The following is a 21292-nucleotide window of genomic DNA, read 5'->3' on the forward strand; positions in this document are numbered from 1 at the left end:
GACTTCTGGCGTTGAGTAGCATTACTCTTAGTTTCTTATCCCTTGTGATACCTATGGAGGTGGGTTTGTCTTTTGAGCCTTGCCTAAAAAAGGCACTATGGGGGTAGCAAGAGCCTTTGCCAATATCCGAAAGCCCAGGGTGACAGGTGCAAGCCGTCCCTAGCGAAGCATTGTGGCTTGTCGAGCATATCATCCCAAGCTGACAGGCATTGGATCCCCTTTGAATGACACCAGTACTTAAGCCAATTGTTGAAATTGATCATCTTGTCTTCATATTATGGCATCATTCTTGGTGAGGGTAAAATGCTACTCAAGGTCAGGGTCATACCGGCCTGGGCTACATGCTCAGAGAACTCCTCTATGTCTCTTTTCATGTAGTCCGGGGAGGTACGTCTCAGGTCATTCACACCAGCATGGACAATGACTGAGTCATATTTGTACTTGCCTTGGAGTGACCTGAGTGCTTGTGTTACTGGATTAAGATCTTTTTAATCCCAAAGTGGAGTAAGATCTTTTAATGGAGGTCTAAGCGAAAAAGCTTCCTTGAGAAAGGCCTTGCATAACTTAGAAGAAGCTAATTTAGAGTTATTTTCACCCATGTGGAAATTAGAAATGGTACTAATTGAATTTGAATACATGAAAAAGTAACTCCTTCATTAATGATTAAAGCTAAAAATTTGAGGATCACTGATAATGGCACTGAAAAGGGCCCGGAAGACAAATCCGTACTTACATATTATCACAACAAGATTTGGAATTCGCCCTCATTGCTAATGTTAGACAGAAACTACTTCATGTTACAGTGAAATGGGGTGTGTAAACTTCAACTTACATTTTTATCACATTGCTTGTGAAACAGAACTGAGAATAATGGAAAAAATACTCTTCCTGTGTACCGTCCCCTCAGCACCATGAGTGAATGGAAAGTTTCATTACGGCATACTGTAGCAGCTTGCCAGCGACAGCAGCTATTCGGTTTTGTGATTAATGTGCTTCTTTACATGTGCATTTCTATCCATTATCTTTTGGGCTGATGTCATGGAGGGCTGAAGTAAAGCATGTAATTGGTTATCTTTTCCCTGCACTGATGTGTTGTTTTTAAGTTATGTTTTGTTATTTACAGGGCTGCGAGTGACTGTAGCACGCTTCGCTTCAAGACAGACTACATAGCACGTCTTGTTTGCATGCTTTTGACTGATTTGCATTTTGCTGGGAATCGGTTTTCTGAAATGACTCTTCAGTAAGAGTAAACACTATGATAATTACATTTCACTGTGGAAGAATCTGGGCTTGTTGATGTGATAAACTCTGCATTATTTCTTCTTCCCTGGTGTTTTTCCTTTGCATTACATTATGCCACTAAAGGATGCTACCCAGGAGGAGGAATTTGCCCGTTATTCCTGTTCCTCTTTCAGAACCCACATGAGACAATACTAATTTGCAGTTCACAGACCCCTTTTCAGTTTAGTATAAAGTCGTTTTGCAATAACATCAGCAATTTCACCAGGTTCAAAATCTGGTTGTGATAACACATAAGTACCAACAAATCTTTTCCATTTACTCTTGTAAGTCTTTCTAGTAGAAGCCTTATGGGAAAATAGAAAAATATGACGGTTCAGGGAAGAAAGCATGGGCTGTCTATCAATTAATGGAATTGGGGAAACCAAGTGGTCTATTTGAGGCCTGTTATGTCTGGATGAGTCATGCCTGTTGGGACAGACAGAAGGACAGAAGGTCTGGAGTTGGATCCAGAATCCATAGTAGATGTAGAAGATTAAGCCACAGGAAAGGGAACCAAATCAGACAAGCACAAAAGGGAGTAATGAGGATAACTGTGCTCTTCAACTGGACTGCTTTCTGAAGAAATTTTGGAATTAGTGGTAAGTGTGGAAAAGCAAGCAGTAGTCCAGAGGGCCAGTCATAACCTACAGCATCTCTTGGTGATTCTTCCAATGCAGGGATCAAAGCAAAGAGCTTGCTGCACTTATTGAGGGGAGAGTCAAATAGATCACAGCATGGCTGGCCCCACAGATGGAAAATCCTCTCCATCACATTGACACCAAGAGACCAATCGTGAAGCATCAGAATGGACCATGCTTAGTTTGTCTGCAATCACAGAACCCGGCCAAAAACACAAGTGTGATAGCTGCTGCCATGGAACCCAAAACCTGAAAAATCAGAAGGGCTGGAAGAGATGAAGTCTGGATCACTTTCTTTACTTGGGACTGCACAGAGTTTATTCCAATAGAGGCAAGACAGGATATCTAACTGACTGTGTCCAAACACGCCCCTATGAACTCCAGACTCTGTGATGAGGTAAGTTGAGATTTGTTGTAATTGTTATTCCCAGGTGAGAACAAACTGGAGCAAGTAGTCCCTTGCCTGTATTAGTTGATGTCTGGCTTGGGCAGTACGCAGCCAGTAGCCTAGATACAGTAACACCCGGAATCCCAAAAGTGTCAAGTGAGCTGCTACCACTGGCATGCATTTGGTGAACATCCTGGGGACTGTGTTAAGGCCAAAGGACAGCGCTCTGAACTGGTAATGACTGGCTCCCAGTCAGTAACACAGGTAACACCTGGAGCACCTGTTCATTTTGATATGATAGTATGCATCGTGAAGATTTGCTGAGCACATTCAACTGCCCTTTTGCAGCAGAGGCAAAATGGACTATGACCATCTGAAGCGCTGTATAACGAACAAACTGATTTAACTTGCTAAGATCCAAAACTGGAATTTTGTAAAGAATTATATGCCATTTGGATATCGAATTGATTTGTAAATATACTTGTGTTAAAAATGCATTTATAAAGATGCTTGTGTTAAAAATGCATCAACAGTGGGCCCTGCTGAACAGAAAAGAAATATACATGTATGTCAGACTGTACTGTTGTAATTGATGAAATGTATATATTTTTAACAGAGGATACTGGAAGGGAAGGTGTTAAGCTCAGCCCAGCAAACCTGAAGAAAAATAGCCTGAAATTAAATGTCCTGGGTTAGGCGGCCATAAAGGTTTTATCTCACAGGTCTGAATGCAGTCAGATATGCAATGTCTGTGAAAAGTCTAGGCTGGGATCCTGCTCTACTGTCCTTAGTGGTGAACTAATGCCAGAGAATGAGAGGGTAATGTGGGAACTACAGAGTCAGGTAACCACATATGATGCAATTTTGCAGCCAGCACTGAAATTGTGTTTGAATACTAGTGAGATATGTGAGGGGTGTACTCTGTTTTAGACTTGAAAAGACACTCATCCATGTTCATCTTGCCTTGCTTGGTAAGTAACTAGGAAACAGTAATTATTCAATGAGTTAGAAAAATATAGTAAGATTAGCAAAATATATATTTTTTTCTGTAGCTGTCTGGGTCTTTCCATCCGTGTTGTTGTTTCATATTTCCTGTGATAGAAACTCTGGTGTTTATTGTAAACAGATATTCAGTATTTTTATGTTTTTGTATTATTTATTATTAAATATATCTAAACCTTTCATTGTGGCTGGTCTTTTAGAACATATTTAACCTTTGAGAGTATGTGCATTTATTTAGTGGCACTCTAGCGCCATGTTCCTGAAAGTCTTGCTGCTTGGTTAAACACTACCATTTGTAGATATAAGGTACGTTAGGTTGGCAGGACATTATGGGTAGTTCTAGGATTATATGATCTGGTAGAAGTGGCTGAGTCAATTCCAAGTCTCAGATCCGAACCCATCAGTTGAGGAATGAATGAAAATGACAACATCAGATATACTTTTAGTCAAGAGAAAAAAAAATATTTCCCAGATGAATGGGAGGTATGCCAGTATACATAAACTAGCAATTAGATACTTGACCCTCCCTTATCCAAAACAGACTGATACAGCCTCTTCCTTCCTGCAGTCAGCAATCATCCCCACTCCTCCCTTTCACATACCATGGCATTCTAAAGAAGTGTTTAGGGACTGTATCATCAATACTCAAAGTAGTGGCAAAGTAAACATGTCTTCCCATTCAAATTGCTGCTTTGAGTAACTATCCTCAGTTTGCCTCGGTCTCAGACAGTTCTACAGATATTCTTAGTTAAACTAAAAATCTGGTATTCTTGGGTAGCACACAGATTGGAACTGCCAACCCACAAAAAAGCATTTTGGTCGGTAAAAAAAGAAATACCACACAGATGATGGTGAAGTATACCAATTCATACATACTAGCACTAAGGCACTAAGTACAACCTCACCCCAAGCACACAGACACAATATAGCCCCTGTCATGCACTAGGACATCCTGAATAAATGCTGAGGGACTCTACCTTTACTTTTTGAGCTGAAGCAGCCCCTAGGAATTACAAAAAAGGCTTGTCTTTATACAACAGAAGTAGTAAATCAATCAAATTGGCATCTTACAAAAAAGGAAGGAAAAAAAAAACATAGCTTTTTATTTGTAAGAGTGCTGAGAGAAGCTGATTGTCTAATAGAACACCCAGAAATAATGTTCTAAACCTCTCCGACAAGAACTGATTGCTGACATCTGCTCTTCTCACTTTACACACTTTAGCAGTCTGTAAAGAAATAAATCTCATTGTTTGTTATGCTGTGAGCTAAACTCTACTTTTCTGTTCAGAATATAAAGAGACAGGGCACGGTTTGTCTGACCATGACCCGCTACTATGTTAGGGAGATGGGAAAGGAAAAGACATGCTAAGGAAAAGCATGATGTCGCACTTCCAAGTCTAATTTCCTATTCATTCTAATGGGAAGCTGTGGGGTAGTTATGTCATTATTTGTTACTGTACTAGTAAAGTAATAAGATAACAGGTGCACTGGGCAATATATATATTTTTTATTTTAAAATCAGATGTCTTGTGGTTTCAAAAAAAGGTATACTAAATCCAAATCACCTCAGGATATGCAATTCTGTCCTTTTCCCTTTGTTAATAGGTTAAAATAGGTCTTATATGTATTTATTAACATAATGAAATGGGTAGATCGGGCAAACAAAAAATCTCCACTTCCAGGTGAAACATTGTTATAATAAAAAAAATCACATAACAATTAAGAATTAGAATCCCACCATATACAGTACCTTGACATACAAATAACATGACAGAGGAAAAAATAATGCATTTCAATAAATATAACAAAGTTTTCTATATATGATTACATTGGTAAGAGAATTTACGTAAAAAAAAATCAAGGAATAAGTGCACAGAAAGGAAATGGAAATGGAAGCTTTTATGGTGGTAATACTGTAGACAGCATTACCAGAAGTAGGGATGCACTCGCATAAGGGTTTCTATCATGTAGTAGAACTTTTACAAGTTCAAACCTCATATGGTCGAGACCATAAGTTCGAATTTGTAAAAGTTTGAGTGTTTCAATGGAAATCTCCATAAGCGGATGTTTCCATTTTGCTCATTGGGGTGCAATCTTGGAGTTGGTATATTTAAGTAGTGGGGGGGGGTGTGTGTGGGGGGTGCAGCCCCCCACGTGGGAGGTGCAGGGGGGCTTGTCCCCTGCTTAAAACAGTTTATTTTGTTTTCCGTTTTTTTTTTATCCATAGTCGACGTTTTGTAACTTTGAACATAATGGTTCGAACATTACATGTTCGAAGTTATAAGACTTTGACTATGTGATATAAACCCCTCGCATACCATGTATGGACAGAGGAAAAAGGCATGTACAAATGGCATGTTTTAGTGCCCTTCTGAAGGATGGCAAGAAAGGGAGGATGGCGATCTGAGAGGAGAAGGGAGTTTCACAACTGTGGGTCAGCAATGGAGGAGGAATGTCCTGTGTAGACAATACGGCTATTAGGTGTAAATACTGCAGATTCAGCTAAACTTGAGACTGTAAATGGTATACAGCGTATTTTGGGAGTAAGATTTATACTAAAGTGGACAATATTTGAGGCACAGTAGTTTGTAAATTAATTAACTGGATAAGTAGCAAACTGAACTTTGATAATGAGGGACTACAATGTTAAAGTTTGAGAGAGGGAATTATGTATTGGTAAGCTTTACTTATGCAAATATGTAGCTTATTAACTTTCTTAGGGGAGTTTGCTATTAGAAGTATTACGTAATACAGAGTGGGGGTGATGGCCAATGTGACAAGATAATTTTTTATATCCCAACGTAACTTTTGCTTAGAAAGTACAGAGTGTTGTGTTTGTATGATTTTTAAAAGTGAATGAGGGCTCTATCTATATGTCTAGATACCCAAAATACACAACTTTTTCCATGGAAGTGCCTGACAAAGAGTTGACTGAATGCAGCAGAGTAGTGTATTCCTAGGATTATGAACTTAGTTTTCTTTGTGTTGAATGTCCAGACAGACTGGCAAACCATTTAGCGACAGATTATACTTTCTCAGAGACACAGCGAGAACTAAGTATGTGAATGATTCTAGCATTTTGGTAATCCTATAATCTCTGGAGAGTATTTTCATGTACAGTGAAGGAAGGGAGTATTTGAAGATATCTGAGGCCTAACAAAGTCAAAGATGTTGGTTAGGTCAAAGAAAACATGAACGGTCAGTTTATCAGCAATCATGCTTGGTAAATTTTATTTGTGAAGGTCAAGCAGTTATGGCTGTGATGTGCACTTTATGAAAGCCATGTTGGTTTTAGCAGGGAAGACACCTCAACTCTAGGTGGTACATTAGTTATGAAAAAGAGATTTTCTCAAGTAGTTTGGTTAGAGGTGACACAACAGAAACTGCTCAATGCTGATCAAGATATGGTGTTTTGACAGTTTTTCAAAATATATAATAGTGGTTATTTTTCAGACATCATGAAGGACCCCATTAGAGACGTTTATTCCATGCTGTACTGGTAATGATATGGCCGTATCATAAGCATATTTAAATCTAGGAAGCAGACTAATACACCCTGGTCAGGCATGGAGTTTTACAGTGACAATTTACTTATTAACAATAGATATATTTATTGGGGAAGGCTGGAAAAGGGAGCGTTTGGAGAGCAGGATGTGTTCATGTTGATGAATAAGAACTGACTGGATGATGTATATAAGATCCCTAAACTGGTAAATTATTTAGCCAGTCTTAGAGTAAAGCCATCATACCAGGCTTGGTGTAACTCATGTTCTCAAGAAGTAAACACTGGATCCAGACAAGTTGTAAAACGACCATTCTGTCTCTAAACTTCCTTTTAGTAGCAAAGTTACTAAGAAAGTACTTTATGCAAAGATGTAGTTTACTGATATCTCATGACCTTTTTGATCACTGTCAATCTAGAATTAGACCTAAGCACTACATTAAAACAGCCCTTATTGGGAAGTAAGTTCAGCCCTGATGGTGACCCATGAAGAGTGGACCTCCTTAATTTTGTGGTAGCTTCTAACATTGAGGATCCGACATACAGAATGAGGGTCCAATAACATATCAAAGCCTTTTCAGCACCGTCTCTGAATGGTCTGCCTCTTTTCTCTTGTATGGTAAGAGTGAGTCTTGAGAATTCCTTCTTCCAGTAGTCACCAGCTGGAGTATGACATGCCTCTGGTGTCTCTCTTGCTTACAATGTATATGCTGTCACTAAGGGAGGTCATACAAAGTACAACTGTTTGTTACCAAGTATATGCTGATCATATTCAGCTATATCTCCCTTACGTAGGAGCCTGCACTAAGCATTACCACTCCAGAAAATAAACTTGAATCCATGAAGTCAAGACAGAGATAATGCTGGTACCTGTACTATCCATCCCTCAAATTTTTTTCCTTTCCCCATTACAATATACGAGGGAACTGACTGGAATTTGTATCATATGTCCATGATCTAGATGTAATTCTTGGTAACAGGCTGACTGCTAAAAAGCAGGTATCAGCAATCATCATATTACCATCTTAATACTATTGCCCAAAAGTGGTATCTGATTCTATCTTCAGATTCAGCAGCAGTGATTCATGAGATACCATCATCTTGCCTGGACTTATGCAATGCCATTTACCTCAGGTTTATGGATAAGGACTTGGAGTGTCTCCAACACATGAGGAACTCTATGGCAAGAAGTTTGGTCAAAACATCCAATACTTGTCATATTGAAGTCTGCTCAGCAGGACCTGCATTGGCTGACATTTGTTGCTGCATTATTTAAGAACTTTACACCTACCTTCCCAGCAGTACACAAATGTCTATTTAAAAGTGCTGTTGCTGACCTACTCCATGGTGAGGTCATTCAAGTAATCAGATATGGGACGTCTAGCTGCTCTAATAGCTTACCTCAAAATATCTAGTAATTTTTATCTGCCTACATAGCACTGCTCCTCTGGAATCCACTACCTTCCCTGATTTGGGCATGTGATTGTGATGGTTCCTTCTTTATCACATCTGGTAAATACCATCCTTATGTAAGGGGCTGTTTAAATCTGCTTCCTTTTCAATCTAACACTATTTGAAAATTTTTTGTCACATATATCACTTTGATCTGTCACTATATAAACATGAAGGACAGACCGCAAAAGATTTGTAGCAAGCTTCCTTCTCAACCCTAGAGTCTTCTTTTTCTACACACTTTCTTTTTAGTGTAGAAGACATAGACTCTGATGCCACAGAAACAAAGTATCTGAGGATTAAGAGCAAAAGAGGAAGTTGAGAGTGCAATGGGTCTTGAACTGCCACATAAAAACACATTTATGTGCCAGTTTTAGTAATCTACATTGCTGCACAGAGAATGCAGATACAGTAACCAGCAGTGGCAGTTTTGAAAGATGAACCACTTTCAGCTCCCTTGAGTTGGAACTTAAGTTATTTTCTTGCCAAAATAGCTGTCAAAAGTTTTTTTTTTTTGCTTTCATCAGTGTCCCAAATTACCCTTAACATTTACATCCACCTGCTTCACTGATTTATACTAAGAAATTTCTTCTTTCTCTTTTGGAAAGACTTGATCTTTGCATGCTATTTGTGGGGCAGCATCTTTGTCTTCAAAAGTTTATCCTGACAGGACCACTCGTACTTCTTGAGCTTCGGCTTTTGGAGTTTTTTTTTTCCTGCATGGCATTTAGTTTCTCTTTCAGTAGACAAACTTCTAATACCTTACGCATTCTGTTTCTGTAACAGGAATGAAATTTTTTTTTTTTTTTTACAAAGCTCACAGTCCAGCGTGGCTTGGTATGTCTGACCTCAAAATACATAACAAAAAAAGCAAGTATTAAAATCATTGTGAAGACAACGGTCTCCTGGTAACAGACTTGTTAAGATGTCCTAAAGGCAAGTAAATCAAAACAATGTTTGAAATAAAATGAAAATAAATAACAGTGATAAACAAACAAATGCAATCACTGCTAAATACAAGAAAACAAAAATTGCCAAGAATACTTGAATGTTGACCAGTAAAAGGTAGAAATACTGTAGCAGATGCAGAAATCTTTCTGCGCTACAGACATATAATGCCACAATAGCAAAGACATAAGATACAGTGAAGTTTGAAGCTAATGAATGCTCTGCAAGCGGGGGTGCAAGGGTGGAACAGGTGGGTGTTGAGCTCAATTTTGATTTTGGCTAATGCCATTGGTGTACTAATGAAGGGAATAGAGGTAGATGAGATAAGCAAATGTTATGCATAAATGATGAAATACTTCTCAAAGTAAGGTAAGTAAGACATCTGATTTGTTCCACCTCATATTTACATTAATGGTACCGTGACTTATAGCCACCTGCCTCTGGCAATCCAGCTCAGATATCTAGCAACCTCCTTCCTTAAAAAGGAAAGCTGCCCACAAAATGTTCTTCTCATACCCTAGATAAATCAATGAATCTCGGTCACAGGCATCCAAATAAGGTGATATCCATCTGTGGAAGTAGGCCTAGGTACCCCTGCATTCTGACAATGGACTTTCTATGACATTTACAAGCAGCTTGTGTACTACTCTAGTTTTCAGCTTTTGTTTTTTTATTGCTTTTCCTACAGATACTCATCAGCTAAAGGAAAGAATGAATATATTTTTATCAAACAAAATATCCAACAAGAGAACTGACCCAAAATCACAACATTCTGGATCCAATATTGTTCACATCAGTGGCATACTGTGATGAAGAATGTAATCAAAACAGAATCACTTGTGCACCATACTCTAAATAACAATGCATGCTGTTGCATACTTACTAGTTCTGCTGCTTAAAAGGTGTAAAATTAGACAGCTGGTTTTGTTTGCTCCGAGCAACAGTAGCTCCAAAGACACAGTGAAGCAGCCACGATCACTTTAGAAAGAGTCCCACCTTTTAAAATGGATGAAGGGCTGTCACACCCTCCAGCAGAAAGGCAACATTTTTGTAATTTTGCACCTATGCTATACAATTCTGGTTAATAAGAGGCTTCAACTAAAAATTACATAGCTACCTGCAGCAAGTAATCTTGCTGTTGACTTTGTGTTTGGAGACTGACTTCTGTTCTGGAGACCATAAACCTAACAAAAAAAAAACAAATACACTTTTATTCATTTATCCAACACTAAGGACACAACATTTTTAATTTCATAAAGCTTAACAACAAAACAGTGCTACATAGCTTTCTGGCTACCTGAAGGCACACTTACACTCACAGTATGGGTTCTAGAATGCCATGCAAATGATATGGCACTACAGTTCTGTCAGCACATCTATATGGGCACACAAAAATCAGAAAAATAGCAAAAATATGTTCTACAAGTCTTCCAGACATTACAGATAATTCCTATACAGCTACACTGAACTGAACTGGAAACTCTTACTACATGTTTTTCTAATGTTTATACTGGTACTTAAAGTACCGACATGCAACAATGGTGGGACAGAATAAAGGATGTGGAACCAGAAAACATCAAAGTACAACAGATAAGAATTACTAACTAGTTACTAGACAAAATAAATGGCAAATGGCATAAAAAGCCCCTGAAGAAGAGCCAGAAATAAGTAAAAACACTGAAAAGGAGAGAAAAATGGCCTAAACAAAATTTGAAAAGGCTGGCAAAATGTATTATTTTAAAAAGCAATGGCTGTCAAATATAATACATAATGGTCCTTCTGTGATAACCCTTTTCAATAAAATGAAGCAAAAATAAACAGGCAAACATATACACTATGAAGCATTACCTTGTATAACCATTACAACCTGAGGCACCGTTGTACTTGCCAAAAGATTTTTTTTTTCACTACAGCCAGCTGATAGATTCTTTATTAGCACCCCAAAATACATTTCCCCTAGCAGATGGATGTCATCTCTGTTCCCTCTGTCTACGCACTATCCATTTTTTTCCATATCCAAGACAACAGAAAATTGTTAATCTAGTGTGTTTTCTCCCCACTGAAATAAAATGAAATATGAAGCAAAGGAGAGAGAGAGAGAGAGAGAGACCAAGTTTTACTGTCAACCTGATTGATATCGAATAACCCAGGCATTAGATAGTTCCTCTATGTACTAAGCCTTCTTAAAGAGGAATAAGGCGAGCTTCCTCAGGTTTCAAAATACTTTTATTACTCGACGGATGAGTGCTTTTGTCTAAAGATAACTTTCAAATCTACATCCAGAATAAAATCAGGATGTAGAGGCAAGCTCTGTAAATCATGCCAAATGGTTTGAGAGTAGTTTTACTCAATGCATCTCCTCTGCAACTGCCTCTAACCCAAATGGCTCTCAAGTCACAGCGTTTGTGCTATAGTGTCCTCCCATACCTGCTGATCATTAAGCTCATTCATTCCCTAGTGGTGGGGGAACACTGTCAGAGGTGTGAGGTCTGGAGGATGCCATCATCGAGGCAGCTGTGACCATAAGGGTTGCTTGTGTCTGTCGTCACCAGTATCCCAGCAATAACAGCATGTTTACATTGGGCCCAAACACCACATTTGGTAATGACATGTGCCCTTGCATCACTGCAGGATCTAACAATACTCTGCTATCTTGGCACGAGTGTTCCTTCACATGAACACAAAAGGGTTACTGTCATTGGCTTGGGTAGCCTCAACTTAACATCCTTTCTGATACTAAGATATGCTTTCCATGCTCTTGGGCCTCCGCCCTTAGCACTGTAGTGGCAGAAAAGACATTCAGGAATGCTGACACCATTCTTTGGGATGGAAAAGCCATTGTCGCTCATTTCCTAACCCGGTTCCCTGGCTCTTCCACTGTCGAGTCACTACCTGAACTTAGGTTATCTGGGTCATGGTCAGGGCTTTATCCCTCTGGGGGTGGTAAAGCAGGCCTAGCAGCTTGACTTTCAGCGAAATGATTGCTGTATCTGGCAGGCTGCATTAAAGGCAGCCTCATGCAGTGGGGTCAACAGAGGATGTTACAGATCTAATGCCAAGAAATTTCATGCTTATGTTATATGAGTATGTGATTTATAGAATGGTAATTCACAGAAGATGAATAATGGGCCTAAAATGTTGATATGGTAAAAATATATTGTACATTAACAGATATATGTTCTACTTGTACCATGCTCAGGAAAACTTTAATAACAACATTTGGGTCAAATTTACAGCAGCATTAATGTAAGCCAAAAACAGCAGTAGTAATGTAAGCCAAAAAAAAAATATGGTAATGAATCAATAAATACCTCTGGTCCATGTGTCAGTAATTTTATATACATCTATATCTATATTCATCTCTGTATATATATATATATATATATATATATATATATATATATATATATATATATATATCAAATCTCCATATCCATCCAAACACACATATACATATACATACATACCTGCCTTTAGATTATTGTCACTGCTGAAGTGACACCCTGACTCCATATGCAAAAATGGGAAAAAGGGGTTGTGGATGGATATGTGTATGTATGTATACACATATAAATACACGCACACAATACATAAATCTGTAGCATATATATTTACATATATATATATATATATATATATATATATATATATATATATATATATATATATATATATATATATACACACACACACACACACACACACACACACACACACACACACACACACACACACACACACACACACACAGACACACACACACACACACACACACACACACACACACACACACACACACACACACACACACACAAACAAATTCTTACTTGTGTTGCAAAAAGAGCTAAAAGATGGATTTTTGTAAATATGTTAAACGTAGGAGACTGGTATTGACTGATTCTAGTTTTTGAATTCTGCTGCTTATGCACTCCTTAATACAAGTCTGTTAACAGGTAATGAATTAAAACAAAATGCTTTAAATATTACAAATGTTTGCTATAAACAGTCAAGCAAATAGGGATAATTGCTGAAATGGGTGCTAAGATGTTTATGGCATTAGCTACCCCCCCCCAAAAAAGGATTTTTTACAGCTAAATAAAGTGGTCAACAGTGATGTCTATAGAATATTTATATTCAGTGCCTTCTTATATTCATATTTCTGAACCTGGGAATAAGATAGTATGTTCAAAATGTTTGTGTTAGAGACTTCCAAAATGGCTGCACATTGAATAATAGCTTAATTTCAGCTCTCCCAGTGTAAAAACAGAAACTCAGAAGAGAGAGCCAGTAAACTCATATTTCTGTATAAATTTCAGTAACTTGCTAGTGAGTGCACTGCCTGGATACCAGCAAAAAGAAATTCAGATAAAAAGAAGTTATGTACTCACCATAACGTTCCATCTGAATAGTTATACCTCATTTTTCTGCAACCTGTGGGTATTCTGATCCATAACGGATCCGAGCCGGCAAATTATTTTCTAGCATCTGCTCCAAGCTCCGAGCTCCTCCCCCTATCCATAATGCACCACCATCTCCTGCCTTCCCTCAGATCGAGTTTGCTGCAATTATACACATTAGCAACTCAGTCCAAAGAACCCAACATACTTATGGATATGATAAGGTCAGGGGGATGGAGGGAGGGAAGGTTGCAGAAAAATGAAGTATAACTACTCTGGAACATTACGGTGAGTACATAACTTCTTTATCTGTCCCAACTGCCCTAGCCACTCCTTCCGTAGTGTGGGAAAGGAGACACAGGGACGTGTTCGATACCAACTTCAGAGTCGACATAAGGTACGCTGTATTAAAGAAAAACACATTCCTAAGGAAGTTACTATGAATTCAGATACTAACATCACTAAACATTATGGATATACAAAGAAAGCTTTTGATAAATCCAGAGTGAAAATCAATATTAGATATACTAGTGATAACAAACACATTAAAAACATCCTAACCAAAAATTGGCATATTCTTATGACTGATACAGAGATAGCGGATCTAGTAGGATCTACACCTTCTTTTGTCTATCGGAATAGTAAGAATTTAAGCAGGCTGTTATGTATTGAACAACTAAGTGCAACGGAGAGGGTCAGATATAATATGGATAAGAGACTAGGCACGTTTCCTTGTACTAGATGCAATATGTGTGCCATGATTACTACTAATCAATTTTTTCAACATCCTACACTAGCCTTTAAATTTGAACCACATTTCTTTGCAACCTGTGAAGACAAGAATTTGATATACTTGGCAGATTGCCAAGTCTGTAGAGCTTTCCACATAGGCATGACAACTAGAACTTTGAAGGAAAGAATACAGGAACATGTCCAAGATATAAAGAAATGTGAAACAAAACATGCGCTAGCAAAACATGCCATGAATAATGTAGGACACACTTTTGTTTTTAGAGTGTTACAAATTATTACACCTTGCAAAAGAATGGGAGACATTCGATGATTTAGAGAATAAGGAGCTATGCTGGATCCTTAGACTGAAAGCCCAATATTCTCCAGGTCTGAATCAATATGTGAGTGTAAGAGCCCCCTTGAAAGGACGCAGTGTCAAATGAATGCATTTCATATACAAGTATAATCTGACAGCTTTTTCTATCAACATCTTTTTAGTTAGGTATACATTTTTAGTATAAATATTACTTAGTTGTGATTAGCAGATTGTATTTTGACATAAGTTCTCATTCAACATGCTTTCATCCACTTCATTTTATCATTCTCAGTATCGCTATTTTATATTATTTTACATTATTACTATTATTATCAAGTCTTATCATATGTAAAATTCCTATCTACCGATTTAAATTTAATACATATTTATTTAATATGCACTTATTACATTCATGAATTAATATTTCAGTCTACAATATTCACACATAACATTTTTATCTTCACATTCATTTCATTACATCCATAACATATGTATTTTATAATATTTATATTTATATTTATATTATTTATAATATTTACACAGATATTTATTACATTTATAATATGCTTATACATTCCACAGTTTCGTTTTACAGACTGATTCTGATTGTTAACCGATAAATTAAATAGTGCCGTGTAGATAATACACATTTGTTTCTTCCATATAATATATATAAGCGAGTTTTACCCATTAAATGTCATGTGACTTATATGAACTCTTGTTCACTGAGAAAGCTGACTATTAACAACTTTAAATATATATTTGTTTCAGTAGATATATGTAAACAGATATTGAAACAGGAAAGATATGTTTTTAACATAATGCGTCTAAGCATTTATTTAATCTTACTTTACGTTACTCTGTTAATGTTATTTTCTCTTTTACCCGAGGCATTGTAACCACGCAGTTTCTAGCTTTTTCAGAGATGAAATAATCACTTAGCTTGGTAGCTAATCTAGTGGCTAGATTGATTACTATAGTTAAGATACAGCACAATGAATAAATATGCTAGGTAGTGAACGTTATATGACACGCTAAGATTTTTAAACAGTTTTAAACAGTTTTTTAAAAACTTCTGAAAGTTTTTCATCATGTTTATTATGTATATAAAAGTTTCTGAAAGTTTTTATCGTGTTTATTATGTATATAAAAATAGTTATGTCAGAGTCTAAGTAATGCTTTTGTATACTAAATTAGCTCTTTGATCCACCAATAGGACAATCAATTTACAGCTCAATTAATTAATTAATTATTTGATTATTTGATTATTGGATTATTTGATTGTTTGATTGATTTACCAATGAGAAACTTTTTGTATATATATATGACATCTGCAAAATGTATTTTTATGGATCTGAAGAAACGTGCTTTTATGTACGCGAAAGCGCTTGTCCTTTACCATTAAATATTTTCCATTTATTGTGGTGGTCCGTCTCCAGTGTTTCTACATTTCAGATAAAAAGAAGTTATGTACTCACCATAACGTTCCATCTGAATAGTTATACTTCATTTTTCTGCAACCTGTGGGTATTCTGATCCATAACGGATCCGAGCCGGCAAATTATTTTTTAGCATCTGCTCCAAGCTCCGAGCTCCTCCCCCTATCCATAATGCACCACCATCTCCTGCCTTTCCTCAGATCGAGTTTGCTGCAATTATACACATTAGAAACTCAGTCCAAAGAACCCAACATACTTATGGATATGATAAGGTCAGGGGGATGGAGGGAGGGAAGGTTGCAGAAAAATGAAGTATAACTACTCAGATGGAACATTACGGTGAGTACATAACTTCCTTATCTGTCCCAACTGCCCTAGCCACTCCTTCCGTAGTGTGGGAAAGGAGACACAGGGACGTGTTCGATACCAACTTCAGTCGACATTTTCGCGGAGAACAGTTGTTTGTCCTGCTGCGATAAGGACTCTGGGGGTGACTCAGAGAATTCTGAGCCAAGGTCTTGCTGAAGCCAGACAACATGTGCCAAATAGTTCAGAGCACGGATGGAAAAAGTCACTGAAGAATAAACATGCTTCCCAAACCTATCCACCGACCTGAACTCCTTGTCCGAAGGGGGACTGAGGAACTCTCCTGTTCTAGTTCCTTCTTGGTGGCTGCTGCGACCACCACAGTGTCAATGGGGGCTCCTTTAGACCACGGTTGTCTGTCGGTGGGAGGAGACAGGATCTTGTCAAGGCATTTGGGGATAGGCTCTATGGCGTCAGGCTCTTTACATGCCTGCGTGGTGATAAGGTCCACCAAGGGATCCGCTGGTGGGGACACCCAGGAAGTAGATGGGCCTGTGCCAAAGGCCTCCAGGAACACGGACTCATCCGTAGAATGTTTTGGGGCTGACCAACCTCCCCCCTCTGGTGGAGAATCTCCATGATGTGTCCGAAGGAGACATCTTTGGGAGGTGACCTGGGGGAACCTTCTCCTTCCTCTAAGTCTGTGTCCATAGTAAGGGACTCAGAGGAGTCCAAGTGCCTCCTTTTGCACTTGTGCTTATGGTTGCCCTCTTCAGTGGGTCACCCCGAAGAGGACTCATGAGCAGCAGGGGGATTCCTCAGAGGGAATAACCTGGGAGTCCTCTGGCACGGGCTTTCCTTGAGACAGGATGAAGCAAGTCGAAGCCAAATGCAGCGGGGTCTGGGTGGAATCCGAGGAGATGGGCTGGGGTCTCAATCCTTGGGAGAGAACCCTCTCCACCACTTCGAACGCCGATGGACAGCATACATCCTTGGCACCCAGCAAGGAAGAAGCCCTCCCCAGGTCCGAAGCGGGGATCAGAGCCGAAGCGAGGGTAGGCTAAAGTCCAAGGGGACGGTTCGGATCCGAACAAGCCAGAGCCAAAGAAGAATCCGTTCCCTCGGGTCTGATTCCCTGTCCACGGTTCCGAGAGTCACCAGGATCCAAACTAGCCAGATCTGAGGAAATCAAGGTAACAGCCGGAGTCGAGGTTGGAGGAACCAATGGCGCCGAGCTACCAGCTCCAAAGAGTTTCGGATCCAAAAACCCAGAAGCAGTCGCCCGGATTGGGGAAGGAGAGATGGGGCAGAAAAAGGGCATGGAGGTCCCGCCTCCGGAGGGAGAGGGGCTTGGCAAGACTCCCATCTGTATTTGGGCCTGAAGAAATCTCTGCATCATCCTGTCCATGTCTAAGTCCGAAAGGCTAAGAGTCAATCACGAAGAAGCAACTGACTCGGATCTGGCTGGTCTGAGCAGTAAGGGTGAGGAAGGCCTCGGATCCAAAGATTCCAGCTGCTCCGCCGAGAAACAGGGAAACTGGAGTCATGGAGAAACTGACCTCGAAGTCTTAGAAGGAGGGCTAAGGAAAGGCTCCCTGTCCAGGGTTTTCTTGCCAGGTCTATCCCTCCTCCTTTCTTTATCCTCCCTGTGCCTTTCTCTGTCCTTGTCTCTGACTTTATCTTTTTGCTTGTCTGCCCCAGCACCAGAAGAAGCGGGAGTTTGAGTCCCTGTCTGGGTGGGAGGTTTGGTGGGAGTATAGGAGACCGAGGCCGAAGCAGAATCCAGCATGGAAGCATGGAGAAGACCCTTGGCGACCAATTTGGCCTTTCAATCCCTGAGGGCTCTTGGGCTAAAACCTGCACAAATAGCACACTGGGTAGACAAATGGGGCACTCCCAAACAAATTACGCACAGACTGTGACCATCAGCCGGTGAGATCTTGTGGCCACACTCTGTCCATTTTTTGAAGACTGATTTAGGCTGATCAGCCATAGTCCAAAACTGAAAGCCACTCCCTACAGAAAGAATACAACACACACACACGCTGAGGGAAAGTGGGAATAACAGCAACTGACAAGACAAAAAACTTTTTTTTTTTTTGAACCAACGAACAAAGCGTTATACTAATGGGGGAGGTAGGATACACTAACGATCACAGACACACTAAACAGGAAGAACTATCCCAACTTACTTATCCCTGAGCTCAGAGCAAAAGAGACCACGATGCTCACGATGGCACGGCAAACGAGATCTGAGAGAAGGCAGGAGATGGCGGTGCATTATGGGTAGGGGAGGAGCTTGGAGCAGACGCTAGAAAATAATTTGCTGGCTCGGATCCGATATGGATCCGAATACCCACAGGTTGCAGATAAAATGAAGTTAACTACTTGAGATCCAAAAACAGATCAATCAATAAAGGTGAGTAAAATCTCTGACTGGGAAAAATTCTGAAGCTGTTCAGCAAAAAGGCAGCTTTGGTGCAAGACATGACATCCAGTAATCTGGAAGAAAAAAATAAGTCAAATGTACTCAGAGCTGATTACAATAAACAAAACACTGTGAAGTATATTAACTCAAATAACAAAAGGCTGGAAAAAATGGAGGAAGGTTTAAACAGATATTCAAATGAGGTAATAAAAATCAGAGGTCGAAATAAAGACAAGGCTAGCTGAATATGAGACTGCTCAAGAAGAGATGCTTCAAAAAAATAATAGAATTAGAAGACACAAAATGTAGGGGAAACCTGAGATTTTCTGCTGTACTACAGAAGCTGGTGGGAGCAGACTGTATTACTTTTATGAAAGCACAAATAAACAACTGGACTGGTATTCCACAGCAGGAGTTGTTCTGAAATGGCAAATCTTGTGTATGTTCCAAAACCTGGCCTTGAGAAAACAACCTAGACCTTTAATAGTAAAGTTGCAATTCTACCAGCAGAAGGAGTTTATTCTGACAAAACTGTTGCAGAAGGACAAAGTACTAAAAGTGGGAGAAAGTACTGTTTGTGGAAAATGACTACTCACTGTACACCAGGTAGAAGAGCAGTAAATTTATTCCACTAATGAGGGAAAGTCAAGAACCAGTCATGCTTGCTGTACCTAGCTATCTTCATAATATTCGTTCCTGGAGGGACAGAATCATTTTTTGATGCAGAACATGCTAAAGAGGAAATACAAAAGTTTGTCCAACAGAAGTGAGCTGTGAAACAGAAAGAGATTCTGCTTCTTGTTCTTTTGGTAATAAAAAACACACAGAGACTGTGCCAGTGAAACCTTTTCCAGTGTCTCAATGGGAAATGCTTGAGATTGAAAAAAAAAAAACAAGAGTTGACTAGAAGAACCAAGAGTACGTTAGAAATGAAGCAGATACTGGATTTGGGAGGTGGAGATGAACAGTAATAAAACCAGAATTCAGAAACTGACAAATAAAAATGTTGGATTACAAAACATTAATTATATTTGTGAAACATGACAAACAAGAACACCTAGAAATACCGGAAATTTTTGACATTGTTAAGACATGTTGGTGACACTAAAGCACATGTACTACTTCATGTCATTAATATTTGGAAGAACACTTAGGAGAGGGGAAGAGAAGGGACAGAGTTAACTGTAATCAAAACAAAATTTTATTCTTAACAGTAGTATTTTTATAATGTATAATACAATCTGCATGTTATAAAGTTTTCTCAGTTATTTTCAAGTGTAATGGGGATACTAATTAGGTGCCCCTCTTTTTTTTTCCTTCTTTTCTTTTTCTCCTTGCTCGTTTTAAGAAATGTAGGGACTGCAACATAAAAAAAAGAAAAGTCTATTAGAAAAAGCATGATACAAGAAAAATGTATATGCTTTTTCTGATTCTTGCATATGGGAATGCCTGGATTAAAGCCCTTTGCTTGATCTAGTAACAAGTTTTAACTGAAAGCAAATAAATAAAAAAGAATGTTGAATATAATAATGCTTCCTCTAGCAAACATTTGAAGAAGCAGCCCTGTATCTGGTAATCATGTCTCCATGGAGACAATCTGATAAAGGGCAATAAAAACTGAATTTTTTTCTTTCAATGGCTAGGAGACAATGTTTTCTTAAAGCAATTGAGTGTTTCCCAGTCGGCGAAAGCAATAAAGATAAGACAAACCAGAAAGCACTTAGTAGAAGCACAAGCTGCACTATGCGTCTTAGCATGGATAACCTTCCTTTCACTTTAATCCCAGTCTGTGAGCATGGCTGTCAGTTTGGGACAATTGTTCCTATTAGGAGGGTAAAACTTCAGTATCTGAAGATGTACATAGTTTTGTGTGTTAGCATTAAGTTAATACATTTTAGGGGTGTACTGGGGGTGTATCTGTTTTTCTGGGGGGGTTTCAATAGGCTTAAATGGATATGACAGGAAACAAATGTATAAAAGATCAACCTGCAAAACATTAATGTATGCATGTAACCCAAAAGCTGGGACTAGATACATAACAAAAAATTGTTACATATAAAAGGTGGGAATAATAACTTTTTAACATAATGACACTTTCTATATTATCTTTAAATGTTAATGATCTCACAGATATATACAAAAAAGAAAGAGTAATGTACTACATTTAAAAATGTAGTGTGCAAATGGCTAAGCTACAAGAGGCACATTTGGAAAGAAATGAACATGCAAATTTGATAAATAAAGGTGTTCAGGAAGGTTATTCAGCGGAATACTTGGGACAAAGGAAAACAGGAGTAGTTACATTAACAGGAACTCCAACAGTGATAAAAGAGGATAATAATGGTAGATTTGTAGTATCTAATGGGCTACTGGCAAGGGAGGAGGATTAATCTGGCATGTATTTATATTCCACCTAAAACTGCTATAACTGAGTTTAAGAAAATTCTGGTAGAAATAATCGGC

At 38.7% G+C, this 21292-nt stretch overlaps 1 protein-coding gene across 1 annotated transcript in view; it reads right to left on the reverse strand.

Annotated features, from left to right (window-relative positions):
- IFT122 (intraflagellar transport 122) overlaps positions 1 to 21292 on the reverse strand; it is a 2412356-nt gene that overhangs the window by 2034440 nt on the left and 356624 nt on the right. The window contains exon 6 of the mRNA XM_044078630.1: positions 10329 to 10395. Within this exon, the coding sequence (XP_043934565.1) occupies positions 10329 to 10395 (67 nt within the window). The remainder of the gene's footprint in view (positions 1 to 10328; positions 10396 to 21292) is intronic.

This window comes from Protopterus annectens, chromosome 7.part1, assembly GCF_019279795.1.
Source record: "Protopterus annectens isolate FY-2018-M chromosome 7.part1, PAN1.0, whole genome shotgun sequence".
Lineage (NCBI taxonomy): Eukaryota > Metazoa > Chordata > Ceratodontiformes > Protopteridae > Protopterus > Protopterus annectens.